This window comes from Hippopotamus amphibius, chromosome 14 (assembly GCF_030028045.1).
Source record: "Hippopotamus amphibius kiboko isolate mHipAmp2 chromosome 14, mHipAmp2.hap2, whole genome shotgun sequence".
NCBI lineage: Eukaryota > Metazoa > Chordata > Mammalia > Artiodactyla > Hippopotamidae > Hippopotamus > Hippopotamus amphibius.
Window position 1 is genome coordinate 2270478 of NC_080199.1, and position 23810 is coordinate 2294287.

The following is a 23810-nucleotide window of genomic DNA, read 5'->3' on the forward strand; positions in this document are numbered from 1 at the left end:
TCAGCCCACACCACATGGTCTCTGGCCCCTGAGCCCAGGGCCTGGCACCGCGGGGCGACCCCAACACTGTAAGCCCAGAGGCCAGGACGTCCGTCCCACAAGGGGTCCCGGGACATGTCACAGGGAGGGCAGGCAGGACCCCTTCCCTGGGGGCCACCTGGTCTCAAGCAGAAAAAGTGGCCTGTACCCCATGTGCTGGGCTGGGCTGTGCTGGGCGTAGGCATATCCTTTTACCTTTGTTTCTGTTCACAAAGTAACAAGTCAACCACAGAAACACAGTAGAGGAAACCCCTGCAGGCACAGCTGCTTCTCTGACAGCTCTGTTTCACCTCCATTCAGTCTGACCTTTTAAACACGTGGTTCTTGGGATACCAGCCTTCCTGGCCTCTGAGCGGATGCCACGGGGCCAGGGCTGTGCTCGAGAGGTGCTGGGTGAGGGCACGACACAGGTGTGACAGGTGGGCGTGTGGCGGCCGAGCTCGCTGGCGGCCTCGTGCTTGGCCCCCTCCTCTGTGTGGCAGGTGGGGAGCTGTGGCTGCTCAGGGAGCCAGCCGGACGTGGGGGGCCCTCGTGCTGCGCCCCCCAGCTCTCAGGCCACGCTATGCCCGCCACTGCGGAGCCGGCGCGGCCCCAGCCGCAGGCACAGCCCTGGGCAGCAGGTCCGCACCTGGGCAGCACTGCCGTGGACGGCCTGGCAGCCACGTTACTTTGTCACGGACCTTCCTGCCCCTGAAAAGCAGTGACCTGCTCCAGGTGACCCAGCCGGTGAGCCGTGGAGCAGAGACCCCAGAGGGCAGGCGGAGCCACTCCATCCCTGGGGCTGACTGTCCGGCCAGAGCCCAGCCCGGCCACCAGCCACGCTCCGTGCTGCTCTCTGGGCGGTGAGCTCTCAGCCAGAGCTGGCGAGGGCCCAGGTCTGCCACGGACGCGCCTCGTTCAGAAGCAGCTGCCCCGGCTGCTTCCTTTCAAGCAAAGGGATTTGGGGCAAAACCTAACAGCTCCTGTGACAGCTGGACTTTTTCTATGGAAAGAAATAGCTACATTCCAAGCTTATTACTTCATTTTAACATATTGGTAGGTACTGGTGAAAACCATAACACTAGCTAGATGGGCTTATATATTTTTATGTTAGTATCTGAGAATGTCCTCACTTAGGACGAAGGTGGATTCTGGCTGTTAAAAAAATACAGGACTTCCCTGGTGGCGCAGTGGTTCAGAATCCACCTGCCAATGCAGGGGAGACGGGTTTGATCCCTGGTCCGGGAAGCTCCCACATGCCGTGGAGCAACTGAGCCCGTGCGCCACAACTACTGAGCCTGTGCTCTAGAGCCCGTGAGCCACAACAAGAGAAGCCACCTCAATAAGAAGCCCACACGCTGCAACGAAGAGTAGCCCCCGTGCACAGCAACAAAAACCCAACTCAGCCAAGAAAATAATTAAAAAAAGAAAAAAATACAAAACTCTCTGTTGAAGTAAACCAAATCTGCCTTTTAATAATGACCATGATTTAGGCGTAATTCCCTGAAGGAGAAAATGTCCACGACAGCAGTGAAGCTTTTCTACAGTTAGATGTGAAATCACGGCGGTAAACATTTTAAAATAAATCTTAAAAGTCCATCACTGTTTAAAGAAAGTAGGATCTTTTGTAGGGAGAGATGTCTGACCACAGAGCAGGAATCACTGAGGAAGGACAGCTGCCCCCGCCAGAAGGCAGCATCAAACGCTTGAAAGTGCACACGTTGTAACCGACTCCATGGAGAAACGCGACGGGAAACAAGTAACTCCTGGGCCACTAAGAGAACTGCTGCACAGACGACCACACACAAGCTGGCCCGATCCTCACGAGACGACAATTCACTAGTTTCTGAGAAAACGTCTTCAGAACATTCTTGAGGCCACACCCCTCTCAGAGCAGAGGCACCCGCTGTCCGGCTCCATAAGCAGGCTTGAGGATGGTGTTCAGCCCCCGAACCTGGGTGCCATCTCCCGCCCGACCCCGGAGCCCCGGGCATCCCTCCCACTCGTGTGCCCCGCTGGGGCCGCCAGCCACCACCCGACTTGTGCACAGGCCAGGAGAAGTGAGAGTGTGACGTATCCCAGCGTCCCCACCTGCACACCCGGGGCACAGGGTCCCATTCACTTCCTTCTGTGGTACTCCCAGGTGCCTCCAAAAAGATTTCCAAGTTCTAACAGATCACCAATTACTCTGAAATATTTCACGCAATTTACCAAAACAACCAATACTTAATATTTCTGCCCAGATGTGTCTGATTTGCTGCGCAAAAAAAAAAACACCCCAAAAATGAGCTAAAGAATGAATGCACCACCCTTTGGGAGACATCAATTTAAAAAAGAAAACATTCACGAAGATGTTTGAAAACGAGTGACAGGATCCCCCGAGAGGACTGTCTACTGAGGGGAACTTCTCGCACACACAAAAGGATGGCGCAGCAAGAGCCCGCAGCCTCAGTGGAGCTGCCAGCATGCGGCCTCGCGCTCATGATCCTCTGCATTCTTTTCTGACGCTGCCCAGGAGCTAAGCAAACTCCAGGAACACTTGGTTTCCTATCATAACATCTCCCGGGACCTAGCAGTTCAGCCAGAGACTGCCACGTTCCAGGTTCTGATGGTCTCTACGAAGTCCCGTGCAGCCCAGACTCACAGGCTCCCAGAGGACTCAGACGGACCGGGCGTGGGTCCCGCTAGGGACGCAGCTCTGCGCCCGTCTGCACCGGCTCAGGTTTCGAAGAGTCTGCGGAACGCAGGCCCGACCTCCGCGATCATGTCCGAGGTGGTGGTGGCGCGGCCGTGCTTCTGGAAGGCCTGGTGGCTGCACTGCCGGGTGAGGGCGCAGGCGCCGAAGGCAGCCACGAGGAGAGGGCTGCACCTGCGGGGCAGAGGCGTCAGGGCGCGCCGTGGCCACCGCAGGCCCCCACCGCCCCTCCCGTCGTCGCCCTGGGACCCGCCCGTGAGGCAGAAGGCAGCCCCTCTACGGTTACAATGACCACTCAGCCCGACGCTGACGCCCCTGACACGAGGCCCGTCACAGACGGCGTGCACCTGGGAGGTCAGGAGGCAGCGTCTCCTGGGAGGAGAGCAGCGCCGGCGCAGGGGCGTGCTCGGTGCTCTGCAGGACGCGAGGGACACGGGAGGTCAGGGCTAGGCTGCCCGCGAGCTGCCTGCACCTGCCACAGGCCTGTCTGCGCGCACACGTCCCGAGCCCCCGTGCCAGGTGTGCTGGGACCCCGCAGCCTGGCAGCACCACTGTCGCCAGGACGGCGCAGAGAGGAGAGGCCGAGGCCCCTGAGGGGTGGGGCGGCCGCGCTCACCCCCCCGCCGCCGGACGAGAGACCCCACAGCTCAGAGCACTGCCGCCCGGTGGAGAGCATCTACCAACACCAGCTCTCCCTGCCCCCGCGTGCCCCCCCACCCCCCGACACCACAGGTGGTGCAGAGGACCCACTGCAGATCCTGAGCAGCTGTGGGAACCACCGAGGCCCCAGAGCCCACTGGCGGAAGCCCCCGGGGAGCGTCCCGGCATCCACCCTGCCCTGGGGGCTCCTCCACCAGACGCAGGCACGTCATCAGGAACGAAGGTTCCAGGCAGCCACTTACTACATGTGCAGCTGCTGAACCAGCAGGAGGAATGAAGACGTGACTCACCCGCTGGTCTTCTCTGGGCCAGCACGGAGGGCCCAGTGCGCCAGGACGCCCAGGGAGCCGGACAGGAGGTCCCCCTGACCCCCACACCTGCGGCCGCTGCCCTCCTGGCTGCAGGCGAGCACTGCAGGGCAAGGGGCACGCGTGTCAGGGGGGCCGGGCCCCGTCACCCCGCTCCTCCCTGCCCGTCCTGACGCAACAGGGCACGGCAGGTGGAGATCCCCCGGCCCCCGAACCGGCACCGAGGGGTCTGCGGGGACAGGGGACGAGAGCTCTCAGCCCCAGGGCCCCCGCCTCCCACTGCAGGAGATGCCACGGTGCCAGCAGCGCCCAGGCTGGACTCTGTGCTGTGACGAGAAGTTTCTACCCCCCTGGAAAGTGTCTTATGCGGCTGTTACGCTCTGACTGTGTCGGAGTCTAGAGCATCTCCCAGCATCTGAAGAACCCACAGGCGTCAGGGTCCCTCAGAGAAGGCTCGCTGCGTCTCCTGCGCAGTGGGTGATGACAGTGTGTGTGCGTGTGTGTGTGCGCGAGCGTGCACACACGCGCCCTCCCTTCTCGGCTGCCCGACGCCCGAGCCCTGTCTAGCTCTGCACCCAGCAGCGACTCTGTTCAGTCCCCTCGTCAGCAGCTGGTGCGCTCCCGCCTCCCGGGCAGACTCCAGCGACGGGAGGGCTTGTCTGCAGGGAGCAGAGGCGGCACGCCCTGAGCCCTGGTGGGGATGCAGGCGGGCGGGCGGCCCCTCCGGGGTCTGGGGCCCCCAGGCTCCCGCAGTCACAGCCGGTGCCCGGGGACTCCCGCGGTACTGGTCATTTTTATAAAACAGAACAAGAAGCAGTGAAACACTCAAATGACTGCGTCTGCGCCGCAGGTGAGGTGGGGGTGGGCCCACAGCGGAGCCCGGAGGACAGCACTGCAGCCACGCCTCCTGTCCACCAGGACCCGCACTCATCTGACACCTCCCATTACAAAACAGTCAGAAACGAGACGAAAACGGGCTTTCCGGAAGCTGTGGTTGACACGCTCACCAGGAAGTCCCTCTCTTGGGGTGCGTGTGCACGTGTGTGCCCGTGTGTGAGCAGGAGGTCCCCCGGGGGCTGGTGCCCGGCGTGGGCACACCGGCCGGCCAACACGCGGCGCGAAGCCCACGGCCACTCACCCTGCTCGCCATCAGAGATAACGTCCTGCTCCCCCTTCTGGACCACGGTGACGTTGCCCAGGGCCTGGCTGAGCCTCAGCACAGCTCCGCGGCGGTCCCCGCCATCCAGGGGGTCTCCCAGCTACGACAGAGGACATCACAGACGCGGCTGTCATCAGACCAGGAAGTGCCCGCCCACCCAGATCCTGACTCATCCAGGGGAGGGCCTGCCGGGCACGTGCGGAGACACTTCTGTCCAGCAGGGGAGCGAGGCCCCCGAGCTGGTCACAGCAGCATGAGGACCCCTGCCCACGGCTGGGACTTTAGAGGTTTGCCGACGTGACGCAACTCTGAATGAAAAGGAGCAAATGTTTACGTCCCACATGGGAGGACGCGGGGCTCGCACACGCGGCCGACCCGGAACAGCACTGGTGTGAACTGCGAGGCCCCACTTACACGTGGGTTTTTCTCCACAGTAACTATGACAGCACCACACAACCCGAGGTTGGCTGAATCCACGGATGCGGGACGGAGGGTGCGGGGGACCGGGGACAGGGAGGGACCGTGCTGCCGGAGGGCCAAGTGAGCCACACTCAGGTTTTCAGCACCCCTAACTCGCACACGGGTCGAGGGTCAGCTGTGCTGTTTTATTTCGTCCTCACGCGCTCTATGACGCAGATTCCACCATGCTCCACATTTTACAGAGGAGGCAACATGGGGCGGGGTGGAGCGATGAGCCCGGGGAGCATGGTGGCAGGAGGGCGGGCAGAGGCCGCCACCCACCTTCCATCCAGGCAGACGCACCGACTGGAAGATGCCCGTCATCACACGCACCCTGCAACGCACGCGTCCACCCGCCTCTGCAGGTCTGTCCGGGCAGGGGCACCGCGGGACGAGCCGGGCCAGAGCCGCAGGGCGCACCCCTCCCCCTCCCCAGACCAGGGCCCACGCCCCATCTCCGGGCAGTCTGCCAACTCACCACAGCCTCGGCGAGTCTGCTGAACTCCACGTGGTTGGGGGTGAGAACCACCTTCCGGTAGCCCTGGACGAGGGCCGGCTGCTGAGCGACCAGCCACAGCCCGTCCTGCAGATGAGGACCCACGTCAGGGCGAGGCCGCAGGGGCCCACTGTGAGGAGGGGGCAGGGGAGGAGGCCGCACTCACCGCGTCGATGACCACGGGGACGCCCCTGGCCTTGGAGGCTTCTAAAATGCCCTGCAAAGAAAGCACGCCAGGCTGAGCCACGCACCCGCCACATCGCGGAGAGGCGGCAAGGGGCCCAGTGGTTCCTGGTGGACGTCAACCTCGGGCCATCAGCACACAGCAAATAATAAAATGCGCGCAATAACCAGAAAAGCGCCTTCGTGAGGCAGGGCGCCAGCGACTCTGAACGCACGCGCCCACGGGGCCGTCAGGCAGAGCCGGGTCCCAGGCCAGCCCACGCAGGCCGACCCCCCGCCGGCACCTCCCGACGCCCTCAGCACTCGGACGAGGGCACCCTGAAGCCTCGGGAACGCCCCGACGCCCTAGTGCTTGTGTTCTTCTCACAAGTAACACGTCATGTGCTTTCAAACAGGTGACTAATGACAGAGTGAATCGCTTCTGAGAAGGCTATACTAGAAGTTTGAGGGTTTTTGCTTAAAAATTACATGTAAGTCTGATCAACATGACTGCTTTTTGTTGGGAAGCAGTATTTTATGACAAGAGCACCTGCAGCAACAGCGTGTGAAGACGACTTCTACCTGATACAGACACTGGGTACCAGGAGACGTCAGAGAAGAGTGAACACGCAGAAGCAGCTGAAAACGCTGGGAGAGGACGGCGCAGCCGCTACGCCGCGGTGAGGAGGGAAGCCCCGCCGGGCACGGCCGCCCTGCCCCGCCGCCTCGGCCGCCGCCGCTCTGGGGGCTGGGAGTGTGTCCAAAAGCCCTGCAGTGGAGGGCCAGGGCCCGGGGCCCACGGAAGCCTCTTTGCTCCTGTACCAGTGGGCATGCTCCGCCTGCCTGCCGTGAGCCGGCGTGGCTGTCAGAACCAGCTCAGGCTCTCTGAACCTCTGTACCCCCCACTGGCGTTCCCACGCAGTGGCCGGGGGCGTCCTCAGGCCCAACGCGGCGGGGAGCACGTGAGGAACGCCACGTGGCGTGACACTCGGCCTCCTGGCGCGGAGAACGGAGGGCTGGTTTTGCTCCCACGTCTCGGAGGGCCTGTGCACGGCACCCTGTGAGGCCACCGCACCTGCAGGGCCGGTGCCGCCACAGCCTGTGATGGCCGTCCCCCCCCCATCCAGACAGCAGACGGGCCTCCGGGAAGGACGGGCAGAGGAAGGAGCCGGCCACACACAGGCCAGAAGGGCCGGAGCGGAACAAGGCGCTCTCACAGCCGAGCCGGGGAGGGAGGGGGGCGGCCCCCCCGCGGAGGGCGAAGCGCAGAGAGACTCGGGAGCACCTCTCAGAGACGGAACGTCCATGCCCTGCGGCTGGACCGCACGGACCCCACCTCGGCAGCGCCATCTCAGGCCGCGGCCCTGCCCTGCCCTCCCCGCGGGCCTGAGCTTCAGCCTGCTCACCAGGAATGCGCCCAAGCCCACGAGTTGCCCATCACCTGAACCACCTTCGCCTGACAGGAAAACTGGGCGCGTGCCTCCGCGGAGACCCCCGCCCCGGGGAGGGGATAAAGCCCACTTCCCGTCAGTGTGGACGTGCGTCTCATTTGGTGGTCACATTTTCTCAGAAATCCCCTTGCACCCTTTCCACACAGCGAGGGACACCTGGGTCGTCTTCCGCCCAATCCTGCCTGTCAGTCCCCACGTAAACGTCCCAACTGCACTTCACGCAGCTGCCTGCTTTGCTTTTTGGTCTTAAAGTTCCTTCTCAGTTCGGAGGATATTATTCAATATCTCCTCCCAACAGATACTCTGATTCAGCAATGGAACTTCTACAAAATTATCCTGAAGAAAACACCCAAAAGAAGCAAACAGATACACAGAAATGTTCAAGACATCACTAACAGAACAAAAAGCTGTGAACAGCCCAAACGAACTAGTTAAATACGCTGTAGTGCATTGTGATGGGGCTACTGAGAGTAACGAGGGTCTGCGTGTTCTGCCAGGAGGAGCCTCCAGGACGCGTCCACCAGCGAAGAGAACAAGCTCCAGGAGAACACAGACACTCGGCGGGTTAGTCAAGACCCTACGTCCCAGATCCACAGACTCTTGTTCAAAACCAGCTTACAAACTAGAAGACTCAATATTGTTAAGACAGCAGTGATCCCCAAACTGACCTAGAGATTCGACGTGACCTCTGCCAAACTCCCAAAAATCCCAGCTGCCTCTTCTGCAAGTGATAAGCTGATCCTAAAACTCATGGAAACTCACAGGACCCAGAACAACCAAAACAATGCTGGAAAGAACAAAGCTGGAGGACCCACACTTGGCGATTTCAGAACTTACTGCACAGCTACAATAATCGAGACAGTGCTGTTAAGGGCAGGAGGACGCTGTACGATCCACGGCACAGAAACAAGAGCCCAGAAATCGACCCTCACACTGACGGTGCCAGAGATGTCACTGGCCCAAAGAAGTGCTGGGACAACTGGATATAAAGCCGGACTGGACCCCTTCCTTACACCACAGAACTAAAGGAACAAAGCTCTTAAAAGAAAATATAGGAGTAAATCTTGGGTCAGGCAAAACCCTCTTAGATAAGACACCAAACAGAGTTGTCATATGATCCAACTTCTCCCCTCTAGGCATAAACCCCACAGAAATAAAAACGGGTAAGTCCACAAAAAACTTGTAAATGAGTGTTCACAGCAGCACCATTTGTAACAGCCAGGAAGTGTAAACAACCCGAATGTCCACCAAGTGATGAATGGATTTTAAAAACGTGGTCTCTCCTTAAAATGGACTATTACACAGCAACAGAAGGCATGAAGCCTGCCATCTGCCACAACTGGGATGACCCCCGAAATTACAAACATACCACATACTGTATGATGCTATTTCTATGAAAGGTCCAGAACAGACAAATCCATGGAGACAGAATGTAGATGAGTGGTCACCAGGGGCTGGGAGGCTGGGAGGAACAGGGGCCAGGGCTAACAGGTACCGGGCTTCTGTCTGGGGTGATGAAAATTGTCCTGAAACTGACTGTGGTGACGGCTGAAAGCTCCATGAATGTAGAAGCTCCTGAACTATTCACTTTAAATGAGTGAATTGCATGGTATGTAAAAATCTCAATGAAATTGTTAAAAAGAAAAGCAGCGGATTACCTGCTACAGACCACCTCGGGGATGTAATTCAGTTTCTCCAGGATTCAATTTCCTCCTGGAAAACACGACTGAGAATAGAAACCTAACTAATAGCGCTGTTTAATGGCTTACACCAGACAGAGAATTCACTCAGAAAATATCTCCTAAACGCCTGCTATGCGGCAGTACCGAGGCAGGAGCTGATAAGCGGGAAAGCACAGTGCGCTGCTGTGTGTCAGCTGGGACCCAGGAAGTGCCCCAGACGCGCGAGCAGATCCCGGGACCACGGCCAACAGCCCAGCGAGCACGCATGGGAGGCGAACTGGAGTCTGGGCCAGGCAGGGCAGCGGCCACACATCCCAATTCTAACTTGTACACTGCAAAATGGTTTTTTTTTTTAAGATAAGCATACTAAATGTTTTATTACGAACTTAAAGTCACAGGGAAAGAACCTGAAGCAGAGAGAACTCTAGCTTTTAGCACCTTAAATTCACACCCAATCCCTCTTGATACAGACTGTGCTTTTACGTGTCTGTAACCAACTGTTATTTTTTATTTTGGCATTTCAGATACAATATTCCCTGCCTGAGCACAGCCCACCTGTCTGTAACATGGTTGCAGGAAAAAATAAACAGTTAAGGTATCCCAGCCAAACGACAAATCAAAGTTCGCTTGATTCCCTGCCATCTGGGTGGGCGTGGACCCAGCTGACAAGGCAGCAGGAGGGTGGAGAGCACGGACCCCAGCGGCGAGAGAAGTCCTGCCTCGAGAGAAGTCCTGCCTCGGGTAAAACGCTATCAAACAGCACCTCACGCTACACAGAAACCCTCAGTGAAAGGAGGAGTCACCCAGTGCGGCAACCGTTACTGCAGCCTTATTTTAAGACCTGCCACAGCCACCCCAGCCTTCAGCAGCCTCCAACATGGAGGCGGGACCCTCCCCCAGCAACACGCCTGCGTTTCACTGAAGGCTCAGCAGATGGGTAGCGTTTTTCAGCAATAAAGTATTTTTAAAGTAAAGTACACACACTGTTTTTTAGGCACAATGCTACGGCACACATAACAGACTACAGCATGACACACATGTAACTTTATCTTCACTGGGAAACCAAAAAAATTCACGTGACCGGCTTTATTACAATTCACCTTACTGCCGTGGTCCGGAACCGAACCCCCAAGATCTCCGAGGTGAGCCTGTGTAGTTGTATCGTGGAATTATCACCAATCAAGCGAATCAAAACAGCCACCACCTCCACAGGGGAGAACGTGAACTCTCCCCACTTCCCTGACCCCCCAGCGCTTGGCAGGCACCCTCCTACTCTCTGCTTCTACGAGCTCCGCTGTTCTGACTCCACGCAGAAGTGAGACTGTGCGGTGTTCGTCCTTCTGCATCCACTTCACTTAGCATCATGTCCTACAGAGGGTACGTGTTTTAACCAAGCCACTTGAAGCGGGCAGTAATAAATGGGCCAACTATTGACATTAAAGCAGACAACATGTTTCCTGCTCCATTCTGTCCCCCGTCACAGCTACTTTCTCCCCAGTGATGATTCATGGGTTTAAGTAAAGTGAAATTTCCAACCCCAACTTTCACCCTAAAGGCTAGAACGGGAAGATGTGTCATGGAGGGGACCCTTAAAATTCATGTTCTCACTAAATTCTGATAAAGCAAATAAATCTGCCTTTTTAAAATGTTCTTTTTTTTTTTATATTCATTTATTTGTTTGGCTCCACCGGGTCTTAGTTGCAGCGCGTGGGATCTTTTAGCTGTGCGTGTGGGATCCAGTTCCCCAACCAGGGATGGAACCCAGGCCCCCTACATCGGGAGCACAGAGTCTTAGCCCCTGGACCATCAGGGCAGTCCATTTAAAATGTTCTTTACCCAGCAGACCACTAAGAAAGTAAAACCAGCACACACAGCGCCCTCTACCTTCTTTCCCTTGAGCTGTGGATCAGTTTAACTCAAAAAGCAGAAGCTGAGCCAAGAAGAGCCCCCCAGCTGCTGAGAGGAGGATGGTGAGTCACGACTACTGTGACCACCAGCCCCCCGTGGCGCGTGGCTGGCACTTCCCAGGGCGCCTGGCGCCGTGTCTCACTGCAAGCTCACTCCCCACCCCGAAAGCCCACAGCTGCACCTCCCAGGGCACCGGGTCGCCTCCTCCGGGGGCTGGGGCCGGGGCAGGTGGCCTGGGGACACCAAGAAGGCCGCAGGGAAGGCAGGAAGACGTGGCCCCTTGGAGGGTGCCGCAGGGCAGTGCCGGAGGCCCTGGGCAGCGGGAGCGCACAGAACGTGGGGCTGGTGTGCCAGCCGAGCTGTCCAGCTTCCCTGCTCCACGTGCTGTTTATTTCCTGATCCTGGATGGTAGTTATTTCTATTTCAGCTTTTTGAGGATAAAAAATTATTTTCATCTTTTTAGATGAAGGCAGACATAAAGCTTCAGTAACAAGGAAGAGCATAAATGACCGATGAAAACCTAAATGAATGTACGTGTACACGTGAGGGTGGACTAGGGTCTCCCGCACACTCCCCCGTCACCTGGCTGCGCTGGCTTTAGCTGAAAAGGACGGCAGGGGACAGAAGACAGTTCAAAGCCAGCAAAACAACTGGCCTGTGGGGCCCGAGGGCAGCGTTTTCTAGACCAATGAGGACCTCAAGGTCAGGGAAGCACCAGGTTAAGAAATGAGACTAACAAGGGCTTTCAAGAGGACCCCGCTGACAACACACAGCTAGAACCACCAGAATACCATTCACGTTTCCCTCTAAATGCACAACTTACAGCAACAGTGAAGTCGCTACAACCGCTCAGACGGATCCTCTCCCACTGTGCACTGAGCCCAACTGTGTGTGTCACAAAACATGGCTTTCAGGAGGCACCAGGCCCGGAACTGAGTGAGCCGCCAGGGTCCCTACCAGGCAGGGGTCGCGCCGGGCAGTGCCCGCGAGCCTGACCCCAAGCCTGGCTGTTGCTAACACCGCTCAGCCGGGACGCTGCGACTGTCATCACGTCAGGTCCCACACGACTCCCTCCGGCCACAGCACGAGAGCCAGGGCCCCAGGAGCGAACGGGATCCGTCTGTGTGGCCTTGCTCTGTTCAAAGTGCCTCACTGTCTTTACGCCTCGGTCCTCCCCCACCCTCAACCACATTCCCTCCACCTCAACTCCTCCATCGAGAGGCACACGGAACAGCAAACAGAAAGCGCAGTTCTGTTCAGACTCCCGAGAGCTGAGAGCCGGGCCCGTGGGAAGAGGCGTGTGTGATGATTCTACACGCTACCTTGACGTTTCCGAGGAGAACCTCGTCTCTGCCCAGGCCAGGCCCGATGACCAGGGCGTGCAGCCGGGGCAGCCACTTTTCCACGTCATGCACGGCATCGGGGCTGTCCCTAAAAACGGAAAAGAAGGGCAAAATGGCTTACTTAAAACTTTCATTTATCTGTTCACTTTTTTAATGAAACTACAGATTTTTCCAGATTTCCCCAACGTCCTTTTCCTGTTCCAGGACCCTGCCACAGTTGTCTAGCTTTCAACATTTAGATGCCCTTGAAAGCATTCTGCCAAGGGAAGTAAGTCCAAGAAAGGCAAATAGCGTATGATCTCTCTTACATGTGCAATCTTTAAAGCAAACAAACAAACAAAACAAAAACCCAAAACCAAGCTCACAGAAGAGACTGGTGGTTGCTAGCAGCTGGGGGGTGGATTTTTTTTTTTTAAAGAGTAATAGGGCGTTGACACACGCTACAGTGTGGACAAACCTCAAAAACAAGCTGCTAAGTGAAAGAAGGCAGACACGAAAGACCTCGTAATGTCTGATTCCATGAACACGAAATGTTCAGGAAAGGCCACTCTACAGAAGCCCCGCAGATGAGAGGCTGTCCCAGGCTGGGGCAGCGATGGGAAGGGCTTCTGTCTTGCAGTGGGGGGAGTTCTACAATTAGCTGTGACTGTCCACCTGGTAAACACACCACCATACACTTAGAGTGAGTGGATTTTATAGTGAGTCACATCCCAGGAAAGCAGTTCTTACACACACATTAGACACAGACCCGAGAGCAATGGTGGGGAGATGCTAATATCCAAGGACTGATGGGGGAGGGCGGCGTTGCAGGGAGGAGGGCTGGTGGGTCAGTGGACGTGTGTTCCAAAGGAGCTGGAGGCTTGAGGAATGAGAGGCGGTGGTCTGGGAGGATGCACACCCACCTCCAGACCCAGGGGCTGAGGGAACAAAGGAAAAGCCACCTGCTCTTAGGAGGCTTGCAGGGGAAGCCGCCCCCTCCGGGAACAAGCGGACTCGCGAGGCGGGAGCAGCGGGGGCAGGAGACACGGTGAGAAAGCGCCTGTTCTCAGAAGCGGCCAAAGCCAATCTGGCTGAAGAGAAACAGGGGCTAGTCTGGGGTGACCTGAGGGCAGCAGAGGCATGTTCTCGGGGGCGAAACGCAAGCACAGAACCTCTCACTCGCTGGGCCCCTTCCCAGGCCCGGCAGGGACCCCGGCGGTTTACTCGAGGGTCCACGCGGTTCCGCGAAGCACGCAGAGGCGGGCGGAGGGGGTCTCCCCACGCTGAGGCAACCTCCTTCCCACCAGAACTAGAGCCAACAATGCAGGGTATACAGTCATAATCAAACAACGTTCCTTTTTCTTTCTTTTTTTTTTTTTAAGTAAGACTCATGGGGAAAAAACACAACACGTAAAACATGTTAGAATAAGACACGATGACTCATTTCAAAACGACCCGTGCCAGTCTGGCTCCGTCACACAGGCGCACAGCTGCAGGGTGGGCGGCACACCTGCCTGCGGTGTCCACGTCCCCACCTCAGGCCCACGGGGAGGCGTCGGTACCCTGGCCCCCCGACATCAGGAGCCCTCGTTCCGGACAAGACCCGGCCGCCGCGCGGGATCCTGCGGCTCGCTGGGCGCCCTGTGAGCTCCACCCCCGGCCCCGTTCTTAGTCTCAGCTCCGGGCTCTTCCAGGACCGTCTGCACAGCTGCGAAGCTCTCCGCGCGGCTCCGGGGCGCCCCCCGGCTTAAGCACGGGGCACACGCTGCCGCCTCCCAGGTCTTCACGGACCGCCCCGCCCCCGCCCCGCCCCCACAGGGGCCCAGGGCCAGGCTCCGCGGGTCGTGGGGGTCATCGTAGGGCGGCGGCGCATCCCACAGGCCGCTGAGATGACAGCTCGCTCCGCCCACACTCCGGTGCCTTCAGGATGCTCATCTCCCCGCACCTCGCACCCCGCCTGCCGGCGTGTCAGGGGCTGCACCGTCCTGCCGTTCCCAGAACCGGACCCGCTCCTGTCTCCACCCCATCATGTGAGCAACCCCAGGATCTTACAACAGCCTCCGGGTGGAACCTGCACTTCCACCCCGGGCCCCAAGGGCTTATTCTCAACACGGTGGCCAGATGAGCCTTTTAAGACATAAACTGGGCCCTGTCCACCCCCACTCTCCGCACTCAAAGCCTCCAGCAGAGCCTCTGCGAGCGTCACAAAACCCGGCGCGACACCGAGAAACTGCTGAGCCCCCTCTCTCATCGGCCCCCCGTGTCGTGAAGGCCAAAACCCCTACGATGACCCCACGACCTGCAAAGCGGGGCTCTGGACCCCTCTGGACACCTGGCCCGGCCCGAGCGCCCAGGCTAGGTGCCCCGCACACCTGCCCGTGAGCCCCTGCGCCCGCTCCTCCCCCACCCACGTCTGCGGGCCTTTTCTGGACGCCACGCCTGTGCCCCTGCCCGCCAGCACCCTACGAACACCAAGCCGCTGGAACACACGCACCCCAGCACCCCCGGCCCCGCCCTCCCCGTGGTCCTCAGCACCCCCCACCCCCGACGAGCTGGTCCCCCGTTTGCCCTTCTCCAGGGCTGTGCACGTGCCCCGGTACAGGAGACGCTGACCACACGTGGCTTCTCCATTTAATTAAAATTAAAGTGAAAACGCAGCTCCCGAGCCCGCCTGGCCACATTTCAGGGCTCAGCAGCCACAGCCCCGCGAGCACCGAGAGAAGAGCTTCACCACTGCAGAAGGTTCTAGGGCACAGGGCTGCCCTGGAGGGGCAGGTGCACGGGAGCAGGTGCCTGGGGCTGCCCGGTCAGAGGCTATCCACGCGGAAGCCAGGACAGGGTCCAGCACGAAGCGCCTGCTGAATGAGCAGGTGGTCATTACTCGGGCCACGTGTGACCCTGCCGCAGGCAGGCTCACAGCCCCCCCCCCCCCCCCCCCCGACCTAGGAGCCTCTGGCCATCGCTGACCGGTCGGGGGGGCTGACCGGTCGGGGGGGGCAGCCCGGGCACGCTGCCCTCGGGCCTCCTGCACGCTGTCCGTCTGCCGTTGTCTAACTACGGACACGGGTTCATCACCGTTTCCTCATTTCTTCCGAGAGCACGCACCCACCCACCCCCGTGGCCCCACTCACAGAACTGGGTGAACGATCAGCTCCGGGCTGTACGACTTGATCACAGGCGCAGCCTCCTGGGTGCAGAACACGTGGGACAAGTCCGCACCCTGAGGAGGAGCACAGGAGGCCAGCTTAGCGCGGGATGCGCTCCACAGACACCCAGAGCGCTGGTGGCACTGGTACAACCGCCCGAATCCCGCAGCGCCATCCGCGGCAGGAAAGCACCCACCACCGCAGGCAACCCACGGCCAGGAGGCCCGGCCCAGCTCAGGCGGCCTCGCTCTGGGCTCCGCAGGGAGCACAGCCCACGTCACAGGCCCTGCGCCACGGGGCCTTCAGGCCTTGATCAAAATGCTCGGGCAACTGCAAGGTTAGAAGACGTCCACGACTCACGCTAGGACTGCAAAGGCAGCCGGGGTCGGTGCGGGGAAGGGCAACGCTGATAAAACTTTAGTGTAAAAGAAAATGAGTCCCAATCCAAGTTACTCTGTGGCTGCGCAAGCGGTCAGGGTAGGTTGAACGGTATTTAGATGTCTCTCAGAAAACATATGCTTCAGTCATATTTAAATAATCCAACTCTTTACTACAAGAATCCTAAAAAAGAAGCTATAAGCAAACATACCACTTTGAGAGCTGAGATTGCTGCAAAATAGGGGGCTCCAGTGTACCTAAAAAGAAGATATTTACAGTCAAAACGTCTGAGGGTGAGGCAGGCACACCAGGTTTATCAATAAACTACACAGACACGAAGCACCTGCGCAGGGCCCGGCCCTCAGCAGGAGCTCAGGAAACGGTCACTAATACAGACCAGCTCCAGAAAAGTCCATCTTCCCCATGAGGCCTCTGTGCCACGTCAGGAGAGGTGGACCCTGCCCAGCGGCCCTGAGGTCCCTCTGAAATGCTTATGTTCAAACTGGAGGCTTGAGGGATGGCTTCAGGGGGTCATAGAGAGATCAAACTTACCAAATTGTACATTTATAACATGTGTAGCTTACCGTGTACCAGCGAAACCTCAATAAAACTGTTAAAAATGAATCTCCTAGTACACAATAGTTAGGCAAGATTTCTATCAACCGAAAAAAATGTTTTTTCTATACCAGGAATAATTGATTAGAATATATGACAGCATCTACAATACCAGCAAAAATCATAAAGCACCTGGGAAGTGACCTTATAAAACACATGATAACTCCGTGGGGACATCTTTAAAACCTATTAAAGAAGAGATATACACTTGATGAGATGATTTAATATTATAAAGATGACACCTCTCTAGACTAACACAGACACAGAAAGCATCTGATTTATCAGAAATGCACACACATACAAGTAAGAGAAAATGCAACACCAACTGAGAAAGACTGGGGTTCTGTTAGCAAGGAGGACAGTAGGGATGTGTGCTGGGGAAAAAACAAAACCAAACCTGGACGTTTGAGAAGACAGGGAGAGTTCCCCAAATGCATGTGCAGAGAGAGACCGTGTGCGCGAGGTGACCACAGGCCAGAGCCCCAGGACTGGCCGGTGCCCCAAGGAGCAGGACCCAGACCCCTGAGGGCAACGGTGAGCAGAGGTGACGGTCACCTGGGGTGTGGGGACAAACAAGGACAGACTCGCACACCTGCCTCCTGCTTCCACCTGCTGCTCGGAAACGCCCGTAACGTTTCAGGCACTTCAAGCACAGCAAGGAAAACCCATGAACCTGACACATCAGAGTGACTGTAACTGTTACGTCAATTCCAGGGGTGAAGAGCTTTGCTAACGTGAGCTGGGGAACACGCTCAGGGCATGCTGCACGTGTGACACTCTCCCCAGGGCAGAGCCATCAACTCGCCTGAATGCCAAAGGACACACACGCAGCCCACAGTGTGAACACAAGCCTCACTAACAGGAAAATATATCTCCCTCACTTAGAGCAGTCATTGTCGCACTGGGTAAAGAAACATAATCTAGCTACATATTATTTTAATAAATATAGCCAACTGCATGCTAAACTGCTGAAAATATAAGGCTAGGCAGAGATAGCCCATAAATGCACACAGAAAGGATGCAGAAGCTGAATGGTAGCCAAGGTCGAATTTAAGTCAAAGGCAGCAGGTATCATTTACAAGCAAGGACAAGTTACAAATCTTTACATGTCAAACAACACAGCAGCAAAATAAGTAAAACTAGAGAAAAAAGGCCTTGAAAAAAAGCCAGGATCTGTCAAACGTCACAAGTCACTTCCAGGAGGACCTTTAAATTAAGAAAGGAAAGCAAGCGGGTACTGAGCGTCTTTATCTGGGCTACAAAAGTAGCACAGGAGCCCAGCAGGGAGCACAAAGGAAGAAGAAACAGGCTCCCCCAATCAGGGCCCCTAGTTTCCTCTGCGATTCAATCACAAGTTCATCACTGAAAAATACTGTCATAATACCAGACGACACTTGGAAATGACTCCTGGGGTCCAACTAGACAGACGGATGGACGGATGGATGACAGGTAGGTAAACAGCCAGGTGAATGACAGGTAGGTAAACAGCCAGGGAACAGACACTGACGGGTGGAACATGAACACTCCCGCATCACTTACTCTCGGCAGCCTCCCACCACGCCTATCCTCCCATCTTGCCCTTTGTGCTTCTTGGTGGTTAGAGGAGGCACCACATTTCTCACCAACTGTAAAGTATTTTCCATATCCTTTACTGAGTGTGCTTCACGCAGCGAAAATGCTCTTTTTAAAACTGAAAAACAGGAAAATGTTCAAAAAGGTAAATATCTATCAGTACATATAAAAAACAGAATTAAACAAAATACCCCATTAATCAAAACTCTTCCCAAAGCTGACTTAATATGAATGCTGTAGGTTTTTATCCAATGGTTTTACGATTTCATTTCTATAAGCAAATAATGCCCCAAAATAACAAAACAACACTAACACAGCTGTAGGTACCAGATTTACTTTGAAGGTATCAGATGTCTTGGAAGTGTACTTAACCCTTCAGAAAGTTTTGTGTTTTTTTTAAAGATTTATTTATTATTTTATTTATTTATTTTTGGCTGTGTTGGGTCTTCACTGCTGCGTGTGGGCTTTCTCTAGTTGCAGCGAGCAGGGGCTATGCTTGGTTGCGGTGCACGGGCTTCTCAGTGCAGTGGCTTCTCTTGTTGCGGAGCACAGGCTCTACGCACACAGCCTTCTGTAATTGCAGTGCATGTGCTCAGCAGCTGTGGCTCAAGGGCTCTAGAGTACAGGCTCAGCAGCTGTGGCGCACAGGACAGGCTTAGTTGCTCTGTGGCATGCAGGATCTTCCTGGACCAGGGTTCGAACCCGTGTCCCCTGCATTGGCAGGTGGACTCTTAACCACTGTACCACCAGGGAAGTCCCAGAAAGTGTTTTTCAAATGCACCATTACTTAATGAACTACACATATTTCATTGCAATCTTCCTTCAAGTTTATTAGGTCTCTTCTCCCCTCTGTTACAAGCCAGACAGGTTCGTGTTATTCCCAATTTAGTCTTCCAGTCATGGTTCCAACACTCAACTAGATACTAATCAAATAACTTGGAACTGGCATTCTAAATAAAGACCACATCTTACACGGGGTTCAAAGTGGCATTTTAAAATAGTTTGATCACCGAGTTGTCTATAGGTAGCTAATTTAATTGGCCTTTCTTGAAAACCTTCCTGCGTTGTTTTGCCATATCATTAACAACAGCTCAGCTGTGAGACCCTATGTTCTGTAGAGCCCAGTGCAGAGTACGAATAGACAATACAGCACGCATTTTCTGTAGAATTAAAGGATCTTTGTTGATACGAACAATATTTTTACAAGGCATCCAATAATGATCTCAGCAGCAGAGAAAAACGAGACGTAGGTCACAAGTTCAAGTGAAGACCAGAGGCTAACTCAGCTCCATATGGTAAAACAGCTTTATCTTCACCTCACCCTCACAAGTTTACTTTTTATTCAACAAAATTATTCAAGTGCTTTTCTTTTTTCTTTTTTTTTTTTTTTTACAAATTTTATTTGATGTTAACATTTTAACTTTTTTTTTTTTTTTGGCACACGGGCTTGGTTGCTCCGCGGCATGTGGGATCTTCCTGGAGCTGGGATTGAACCCGTGACCTCTGCATTGGCAGGCGGATTCTTAACCACTGCGCCACCTAGGAAGCCCTCAAGTGCTTTTCTTTAATGAGTAGATGTAAATGCCTCCTTAGATACAGCAGATACTCAGACCCCCAAGATGTAAAAAGAACATTAATTTCTATTCATCCAAATACCTTCCCATCTTCTTCCAAATCAACACGATTAAAACTCCAAACAGAATTGCCGTTAACCTTTGGCCATGAAAAGGCACAACGAGGCTTGCTCAACCATCAGTCTAGCCACCGACCCCTCCACTCTGGCCCGAGCTGACGCGGAGCCAGGCCACCGAGGTGCTGAGCCAACAAACAGAGCAACCGGCTTGCACTGCCCTGGCTCCCTCGACCTGCCACAGGTCCGTCTGAACCCCGAATTCCCAGCCACACACTGTCCCTTCGCTGCCGTGCACAGCGGCTGTGAGATGCTCCCCTGGGCTCCCTGTCCAGCTGCAGGACGGGAACCCGAGCTGTTACAGGTGGGTTTAAGGACAGCCCTGCTGACTGCTGAGGCCGGCAGTGCGGTCACCACGGTGCTTGCCGTACATCTGTTTCAAACTTGAACGAACCAGCATGACATGACTGGTCAACACGAGGATATCAGAGAACGGCCACTCCTCCAACGGCCTCAGAACAATAAACACAGGTGCTTTTTAACGTCTGGAAATTGTAAAGACAGAATCCAAACTTACCAATCACTCAGGATTGTCCTGGGTTCCTTACAACGTTTGGGGTTCATGAGCTACCATCGCTTTAAGCAGCTAGCCACACACAAAATATCCCTAAGACCCCCCCTCCACCTTCTGCCTCCACAGAGGGAGGTTGGGCTCCACCTGCCACTTGAGGGCTGGACTCCCACCCTCAACCACCTCGGACAGAGCCTGATGCAGAATAAGCCGCCCGATAAGCGCCTGAAGAATTAACGGCCGCTTGGTCCACGCGCCTCGTCGGCAGCCAGTTTATCCTCCTTTCAGACGAGGAAACTGAGGCTCAGAGAAAGACCTGTGAGGACGCCGCGGTTAGGAACGGACAGGCCAGGGCAGAAGGCAACATTTTACCAAAATGCCGCCATTTTCAGGCAGAAGAATCTTTTTCTTTTTTAAAATCAAACAATCACGCCACCAACCAAAAGACCAGTCAAATCCTTCTCAGATGCCTTCTGAAACCTACCTGGGAAGCACGGCACTTTCCCTTTTTAACTGCAATCGTATGAGTGCAAAGCACAATCCGCCCCCCTTCACCCGTGTTTTGTAACATTGACCTGAGAGCAACACCTGCTAGGGAAAGGGCCAAAGGAAGGTCGATTACAGCTCCCTACGCTCCGCAGAGAATCCAGCTGCAGCCGGCTTAATGACGCACACCACGTGCACTTACCCACGGAAAGGCTGAGATATGCACACCCAGGGTCTCGAGGATAAACAGGTCTCGACAAGAGGCAACTTGAACGTGATCCCGTTAAGCAATCTGCCTTCGGGTCACACCTGTCTGGTTTTTGTCTGTTTTAAACGAGTGTGACTGAGGAGAGTTACACGACACAGGTTTCTTAATTCCGAGCTGTTTTCTAGGATGGCTTGCCGCTCACTACTCTGCGGTACCGACATTTCCTGCTCCACTTTCACGTGAGCCGCATCTACTCTGGGGCACGCGGCGGCAGGCGTGCAAGGGACGGGGATGCCCCGAAGCTGGGAGGGCAGCCCCGGGACCTGGGGTTCTGCCTGGTTTGGGGGGAAAGTTTCGCGGGTCGGTCTCCTAGCGAAACCTCAAGCAGCCTGGAAGAGAGCCCTTGCTAAGCGCCGACGGAGCGTGCGCGTGTGAAGCGGCCAGCAGCACCTCCGCGAGCGCCCCGGGGCCCGCCGCCCGCGACCCCGGCGCCGCCACCGAGGCGCCCGCCCCGCGCCGCGCTCTCCACGCTCCGCTCCGGGCCGGGGCCGCCCTCTTTCCCCCCCCGGCGTGCGGGACGTGCCCTCGCCCCATACGCCAAGCATCCAGCGGCGGCCGCGGGGCGAGGGCGGATCGTGCAGCGGGGGTGGCGGCTCCCGGCTGGACGCCCCCCGCCCGGGGCGCCCCGCTCGGCCCAGGCGGGCCGCGGCCTGGGGGTCCCTCGGTCGCCCGCGGCTCCCCCGCGACCCGGCCCCCCGGCGGCGCCTCCCGCTCCGGCCCGTGGCCGAGTACCTGCATCCAGCGGCGGCCCGTACAGCGCGAGCGCGGCCGAGAGCACCGCGACGACCGCGGCGCCGGCGACCGCGCTCGCCCGGGAGGCCATGCCCGGGAAGGCCGGTGTCGCGCTTACCTCGCAGGCAGCCGCGGACCGCCCCGCCGCCAGGACCCGCGGCCATCGGCCGACTTCCGGGCTCCCGGCCGCCCCCGCGCGGCCGTCGGACTCCCAGCGCTCCGCGGACTTCCGGGCTCCCGGCCACCCCCGCGCGGCCGCGGGAGTCCCAGCGCTCCGCCGACTTCCGGGCTCCCGGCCGCCCCCGCGCGCCCGCGGGAATCACAGCCCGCAGCGGACTTCCGGGCTCCCGGCCACCCCCGCGCCGTGCCCGGAAGCGGGCTTCCGCCTGCCAGCCGTGCGTGATGCCGACTCGCCCCACCCTGGACTGGACTCCGCGGGTCAGAGCCGGTCCCAGAGGGTTGATGTCACCTCAATCAGGGCTCTGCTCGACTGCCGTCTCATCGTGCGAGGCCTTTCCTGCCCGTTGTGGGTGAGAGGGCTCCCCCTTCCCTCCATCCCCACTCTCACCCTGCTCTGTGTTAGTTCGCAGCGCTTGTCGCTGCTGGACAGGTGCCTCCGTCCACTCCTCTGTCCACTCCTCCGTCCGTGTTCAGATGTCTCAGCCTGGCTAGGAGGTTAGCGCCCACGGAAAAGCCCGTGCTGTGCTGTGTGCTCAGCTCCCGGACCTGGGCACACAGTAGGTGCTTTCTCTCTCTCTATTGTATAAGTTGCATGGCAGTAAGATTCTCTCATTTCAAGCGTACAGTGATGAGTGTTACCCAATGTATACAGTCGTGTACTCGCCTTCACATGATGTAGAACATTTCCATCAGCACACCCAAATCATACTTTTGATGCTATTGTAAATGTGATTTTCAGGTTTTCAATTGTTCATTGCTTGTATATGGAAATACAGTTGATCTTTATATATTGTCGTTGTATCTTTTGACCAGCCTAATTTACTTATTAGTTCTAGCAGATATTTCTAAGAAGATTCTGCACATGCAAGGTCAGTTTGCCCCACTTTGGGGTGACATTAACTTCGTTACTTTTGATCACTGGTTGGGGTGGTGTTCTCTGGATTATTACCAGTATGAACTACTGAATTTTTATTATATTTATATATTATATAATATATATTATATATTATATTGTTAACCAGTAGGTTATTTATTACCAGTGTGAACTCATGAATTTTTATTTTATGCATTTATATTTTATGTAACAATTTGATTACATTACCCTTTTTTATATTTCAAATGTAAATGTACATTTATAAATGTAAACGTACATTTCAATGGGTCACTTAGGCGCCACCTCTAACCTTGTGATACAGCGATTCTTGCTTCTCACACCATGTGAGTTCCGTCTCAAGGGCCCCTCCCCTTAGATGTGGGGGGAAAAGTCTGTGTAAACTTAGAAAAGTTGTACAAATCAGTTAAACTACGCGTCTTCCTTGCTCAGCTATGAGGCTTTGAAGCCTGAGAGGTGGTGCTGCTGCCTCCGGGAGTTGGGGGGTGGAGTAAGAGGGTGGGTGGGGCTTGTGCACCCTGTGTTGGGGTCGCTGATGCCACTGTGATCTGTCTGCTAAAGCCGGAAGGACAGAGTGAAAGGTGACCAGCCGGCAGCATGGACCCCCGCTGCGTGTCCCTCATGCCCAGCATCACCTCTGAATAACGTACAGTGGTCCCCCCTCATTCGAGGTTTTGCATGTCAACCAAGTTCCGAAAATATTAAAATGGAAAATTCCAGAAATGAACAAATTGTGGGTTTTAAAGCGCACATAGTTCTGAGTAGTGTGATGAAATCTCACACAGTCCTGCTCCATCCTTCCAGGTCGTCGATCTGCCCTTCACCCAGTGTGTCCCTCCCGTTCCTCACTCAGTAGCCCCTTCGTTTTCAGATCTACTGTCATGTATCACAGCCCTTGTGTTCACGTGACCCTGGTTTTACTTAATAATGGCCCAAAAGCCCAGTGATGCTGGCAACTTGGATACGCCAAAGAGAAGCTGTAAAGTGCTTCCCTTAAGTGAAAAGGTGAAAGTTCTTGAC

At 56.1% G+C, this 23810-nt stretch overlaps 1 protein-coding gene across 3 annotated transcripts; it reads right to left on the bottom strand.

The window, feature by feature from the left end:
- Window positions 1-1467: 1467 nt before the first annotated feature.
- NAXD (NAD(P)HX dehydratase) lies at window positions 1468-21984 on the bottom strand. 3 transcript variants are annotated; one of them, XM_057707381.1, is made up of 10 exons: window positions 21837-21984; window positions 17999-18149; window positions 16056-16101; window positions 15452-15540; window positions 12321-12429; window positions 5962-6012; window positions 5778-5882; window positions 4820-4940; window positions 3664-3784; window positions 1468-2887 (listed from the first exon to the last, which is right to left on the bottom strand). In XM_057707381.1, exons 1-10 carry the CDS (start codon window positions 21880-21882, stop codon window positions 2737-2739), a joined length of 990 nt encoding a protein of 329 aa, XP_057563364.1. In that variant the 5' UTR covers window positions 21883-21984; the 3' UTR covers window positions 1468-2736. The 3 variants fall into 3 exon arrangements, with proteins under 3 accessions (XP_057563364.1, XP_057563363.1, XP_057563365.1); XM_057707380.1 differs by having other exon boundaries at window positions 21719-21849; XM_057707382.1 differs by lacking the exon at window positions 12321-12429 and having other exon boundaries at window positions 18082-18149; window positions 21719-21849.
- Between the last annotated feature and the right edge of the window lie 1826 nt (window positions 21985-23810).